At 52.5% G+C, this 5561-nt stretch overlaps 1 protein-coding gene across 1 annotated transcript in view; it reads left to right on the top strand.

Annotated features, from left to right (window-relative positions):
- Window positions 1–5561, top strand: part of MYO1F (myosin IF) — a 32306-nt gene that overhangs the window by 24702 nt on the left and 2043 nt on the right. The window contains exons 20-25 of the mRNA XM_007109634.4: window positions 2397–2511; window positions 2605–2774; window positions 3409–3554; window positions 3919–4065; window positions 4257–4405; window positions 4913–4996. Of these exons, the coding sequence (XP_007109696.1) occupies window positions 2397–2511; window positions 2605–2774; window positions 3409–3554; window positions 3919–4065; window positions 4257–4405; window positions 4913–4996 (811 nt within the window). The remainder of the gene's footprint in view (window positions 1–2396; window positions 2512–2604; window positions 2775–3408; window positions 3555–3918; window positions 4066–4256; window positions 4406–4912; window positions 4997–5561) is intronic.

Below are 5561 nucleotides of genomic sequence, written 5' to 3'. Positions count from 1 at the left end.
ATACCGGAAAAAAAAAAAAAAAAATTGACACTGAAAAAAAATAGACAAAATAAAGCTAGCACTGCCTAAGAGGATAGAAGGTAAAATCAAAATTTGACCAAAATTGCAGTCTGCACATTTTGAGGTGGAGAAGGTGAACCAGCTGGAAATAATGAAATTCACAAAGGTAAAAGCTTGCTGGGAAAGTTTTATAAGGAAAAAGACTGAAATTTTGCACAGGAAAAAACCTGATCCTGATGAGAATAATTTTAGTAAAACGGAAACAATTTAACTGTGCTAGATCAAATATTGATCAAAGAAATAAATTACTTAATGGAGTTGGAGCCTTTCTCAACTAAAAATGCACTTATGTTAGATTTGGGTTTTGTTTCTTCTAAACGTGGACTCAAAATACCTTGAATGTTTTACACACCTATCAGCCTTCATGGCCCATCATCCCAGGTGTATCAGTTTCCCAGGGCTACTATAACAAAGTACCTGGATGGCTTAACCCAACAGAAATTTAGTTTCTCACATTTCTGGAGGCTAGAAATCCAAAATCAAGAGCAGGGCCATGCTCCCTCTGAAGTTTCCAGGAAAGGATCCTTCTTCGCCTTTCCCTAACTTCTGGCGATTGCCAGCAATTCTTGGCATTCCTTGGTGTGTAGGCATATCACCTCTACATCCTTAGTGTATAGTCTCTGCCTCTGGCATCACATGGCCTTCTCCTCTGTGTGTCTGGGTCCAAATTTCCCTCTTCTTATAAGGACATCAGTCAGACTGGATTTAGGGCTCACCCTACTCCAGTAAAACCTCATGTTAACTTGATTACATCTGCAAAGACCCCCTTTCCAGAAGAGGTCACAATCATAAGTTCCCACCAAGTGGACAGGCGTTTTGGGAGAACGCTATTCAACCCAGTACACCAGGGCCAAGCTCAGATTTGGGGCACACCCACCCCTGCCTTTCCCAGCATAAAGGAGATGCCTTTAAAACTCTGGAGACAGGAAGATTCATTTCCCAAACTGAAAACACATCCTCTTCACTGGGCAGGTTGGAGGACACTTGTCCTGGTTGACTGGCCCACCCCCAGTTCTGCATGGCTGGTCTCCCTTTACTCAGAACTGTCCTTCCCTCAGCAAACCACAGAATGCATTTCTGTGCCCTCCAGACACCCTGTACAAGGCATTACTTGAACGTGCTTTGCACACATACCCATGGACCCACAGAGTATTGGTCTGAGAATCAAAAGGTGTAAATGCCAGTCAACTCCCTGCAACCTGTGAACCTGCGATGTTTTTTTTTTTTTTCCTGGTGAGAACTCCCCACTTTTTATGAACAGTTATTAAACACCCACAGCTTTAAAAGTCCTGCAAGGTATATATTTTTAAAGTGAGAATTCTTTTAGTCCTGGCAGGGAAGCCTGGGGTTTCTGGGAGACATCAGCCACCTTGGTCAGCAAAGTGGCAGCCACGCTTTCAGCAGTGATGTGATATTTGTGTATCTGAGAAACCCCTCTGGGTGAAATGTCAATTATTTTTCTAAATAAAGCCCAACTTTATTTTCAATACTTTTCCCATTTTCACTGATTGACAATGCTGTCCCTTCTGTCACTAAATTTCCATTTGAATTATGACATTTCCCCATCATCCATCCTAGTCCAACTGGTTGTTCTATTCTTTGACCAGCACCCCAGTTTTTATTACTGTAGATTTGTAATATTTTCATATCCAGTAGGTTCCTTTCCCTGATATACTCACCGGTTATTATTCCAGATGACTTGCTCTAATATAGTTTATTCTCTAAGTCCCCTGTGGGTGGAGACTCTTAAAATTCAAAAGCCTTTTCTCTGCTTTCTATGAAAGCTTTCTTTCCAGGGCTGCCATGGATGGGTGTGCAGGTTGTATACTGCACAACCATGTGGTAGCTGGTCACATCCCAGTCCTAGCCATCAGATTTTCATATGTGCAGTACTTTGTTGGTTTTCCAAGATGCACACTGGTTTGCATTTCTAACATCTCTGAAACTGAAGTGTACCTCACATGGATGACATGTCATAGCTTAATTAGCATGAGAAACCATGATGTTATACCATTTCCGGTAAGACCACACAGCTAGTAAGCGGCAGAGCTGGGATTTGAACCCAGCAAGACAAACCTGCAGTTATAATTTAATGCAGAAGATTGTGCCCCATATTGGGACAAACCTAATGCACAATTTAATGCATAAGATTATGCCCCATATTGGGACCCTGGGTCTGGTCATTTGGAGAAAGACCAAATTTTTTGCCCACAGTGTAAGAGTATGTGTGCTGGTGCCTGTCAGCAAGAGCATGTGGGTGGGGTGGGCTCAGGGGAAACTGGAGACTGTGTTCCCCGGGAAGATGCCAGGACCCACCGGCCCTCCTTCTTGCCCAGCTCTTCCTTCTGGAGGAGATGCGAGAGCGCAAGTTCGATGGCTTTGCCCGCACCATCCAGAAGGCCTGGCGGCGCCACGTGGCAGTCCGGAAGTACGAGGAGATGCGGGAGGAAGGTGAGAGGCTGCAGGTGGGAGGCTGGGGCTGACGACAGAGGGGCCTGGAGGAGCCAGGCTGTGACCTTTGCCCCCCACCCTGTGTCGCCACAGCTTCCAACATCCTGCTGAACAAGAAGGAGCGGAGACGGAACAGCATCAATAGGAACTTCGTTGGGGACTACCTGGGGCTGGAGGAGCGGCCAGAGCTGCGTCAGTTCCTGGGCAAGAGGGAGCGAGTGGACTTTGCTGACTCGGTCAACAAGTACGACCGCCGCTTCAAGGTGAGGCACTAGCAGGCGGCCACATCTGGGACCCTGACCCCAGCCTGGCCACCCCCCACCAGAGGTACATCCTCACCTGGCCCAGACACACCTGCCCACAGGTATAGGCTCAACTAATGTAGATACAGCTGTCCATCAAATACGCCCTCGTGTAGCCCAGACACACCTGTCCATCAGATACATCTTCACCTGGCCAGACACATCTGTCCATAATTACACACCCACCTTGTTCAGAAGCCCTGACCACAGATTCACATTCACTTATCCTGGACAAACCTATCCATTAGGTACATTCTCACCCAGTCTAGACAGACCTCTCAGTTAGACACACCTTCACCTGGCTCAAATACACCTGTGCACAGGTAAACTCTCATCGGTCCTGGGCACCCATGTGCAGCAGGCATACCTTCACCTACCCTGTACCTGTTCACTACCCAGAAACCCCTTTCTAGCCAATATACCCTTACTTAAACTCCTGTTTCTTATATAAAGTAACCACTCATGTAGCTTCACATGGAGGGACCCTCACCTGACCTGCCAGCGCTACCTCTCTGCCTGGGGTTGATCCCCTGGGGCCAGGCTGCCGATGCCCGGGGCTCCTGCCACCAGTCTCTCTGGTTTTGCATCCTCATAGGCCATCAAGAGGGACTTGATCCTGACGCCCAAGTGTGTGTATGTGATTGGGCGGGAGAAGGTGAAGAAGGGACCTGAGAAGGGCCAGGTGCGTGAGGTCCTGAAGAAGAAGCTGGAGATCCAGGCCTTACGGGGAGTTTCCCTCAGGTGGGGCTCCCACAGGCACCCCCGCCAAAGCCCTTCCTTCTCAGCTGCCCTCTTACTTGTTACCCCATCCGTCACCCTGAACGTCTTACCTGCTGCTGTACCTGCAACCTTCTCTTGGTCCTACCTGTCACCTTCACCTGCCCTCGCATTCATGATCCTTATTTGCCAACAGCACCTGTCCCCTCACCTGACCCTTACCACCTTTTCCAGCTCCTTGCCACCTCTCCCGTTTCCCCCCACCTGTGTAACCCCTCACTTGCCCCTTACCTGACCCCTGACCCTCCCCTGTCGCATCTCAAATGTCAGTCCTTCTGCCAGCCTCACCTGTCACTCTCACCTGCCTTTCCTCCCGCCCCTCCCCCAGCACGAGGCAGGACGACTTCTTCATCCTCCAAGAAGACGCGGCCGACAGCTTCCTGGAGAGCGTCTTCAAGACCGAGTTCGTCAGCCTCCTGTGCAAGCGCTTCGAGGAGGCGGTGCGGAGGCCCCTGCCCCTCACCTTCAGCGACACGTACGACCCCCACCTCCTGCACCATCCTCGGGCTGGGCACAGTGCTTCCTCCTCCGCCTCACGGACCGGCCGAAATGCGCCCGTGCCTCGCCCCCTCCCACCCCAGCCCGGGTCCGGCAAGGATGGGATGGGAAAGGGACCCCCTCTTGCGGGGAGGTGGGGACCCCCAGAGCTTCCTCCTCTCCTCACAGACTACAGTTCCGGGTGAAGAAGGAGGGCTGGGGCGGAGGTGGCACCCGCAGCGTCACTTTCTCCCGTGGCTCCGGCGACGTGGCGATGCTCAAGGCTAGCGGCCGGACCCTCTCGGTCGGCGTGGGTGATGGACTGCCCAAAAGCTCCAGTGAGTCTACGCCGAACCGGGAGACGGAGACGAAGAGGCGCTCAGGAAGAGGCGGGCCCCTAGGGGCGGGACCAGCCATAGGGACCAATCAAGGCTGTGGGGGCGGAGCCAGTGGCGCGGGCCAGCGGAGGGTGAGGGCCATGGAGGGGCGGGACTTCAGAGACCTAAAGAGAGAACGCGGCCGTGAAGAGGGCAGGGCTCGCGAGGTGACCAATGAGTGGGCGAGAAACATGGAAGGGGCGAGGCCAGGGAGTCCACCCTTGAGCCGGCTATGAATGGGGAGAGCCTTGGAGCCAATGAGAGATAGGTTCCCGGAGGGGCGGAGCCAATTATTGGGCGGAACCAGTGTTCCAGTAACTGAGAGGCTGCCTCCTGATGGGAGAGCCAGTGAGCCGGGGGGGCGGGGACCGGGGCGGAGCCACAGTGTGGATTGGACTTATGGGCGGGGCCAAGAACCTCGTCTGGTCACCACTCAAATCCCTACATCTTTTCCCCTTTCCCTTTCAGAGCCTACACGGAAGGGAATGGCCCAGGGAAAACCCAGAAGGTCGGCCCAGGCCCCTACCTGGGCAGCTCCCGCGCCCCCTAGAGGTGAAGAGACCCCACCCCCCACCCCCACCCCCACCCCCGCCACTAAGTGTCTTCCTTGCCTCTTGTGGGCTCCAAGGCCTAAGCCAGACCTCTTGTCGACAGGATCTAACAAGCAGAGTTGACCATGCTCTTCTTCTCCATAGCTCCCCATCTCCCAAAGAATAAAGCCAAAGCTTAGTTTGGTATTCAAAGCCCTTCAGAATCCGAACCCAGCTAACCACTGACCTCTTCTCTCCTCCCACCTTACACTCCTGTCATGCAAGCTACATCTTATTCTGCCAGCTTACCAAATTTGTTCTTACCTCCAGGCCTTTGCTTGGGCTGTTTGCTCTGCCTGTCTCCCAAATTCCTACTCCACTTGAGCTCTTATTCATCCTCCAAGACCCACCCACAAAAGCCCTCCTACAGGGCTTCCCTGGTGGCACAATGGTTGAGAATCTGCCTGCCGATGCAGGGGATGCGGGTTCGTGCCCCGGTCCGGGAAGATCCCACATGCCGCGGAGCGGCTGGGCCCGTGAGCCATGGCCGCTGAGCCTGCGCGTCCGGAGCCTGTTCTCCTCAACGG

The sequence above is a fragment of the Physeter macrocephalus genome, chromosome 2, assembly GCF_002837175.3.
Source record: "Physeter macrocephalus isolate SW-GA chromosome 2, ASM283717v5, whole genome shotgun sequence".
NCBI lineage: Eukaryota > Metazoa > Chordata > Mammalia > Artiodactyla > Physeteridae > Physeter > Physeter macrocephalus.
This window is presented reverse-complemented; position numbering and strand designations above follow the sequence as displayed.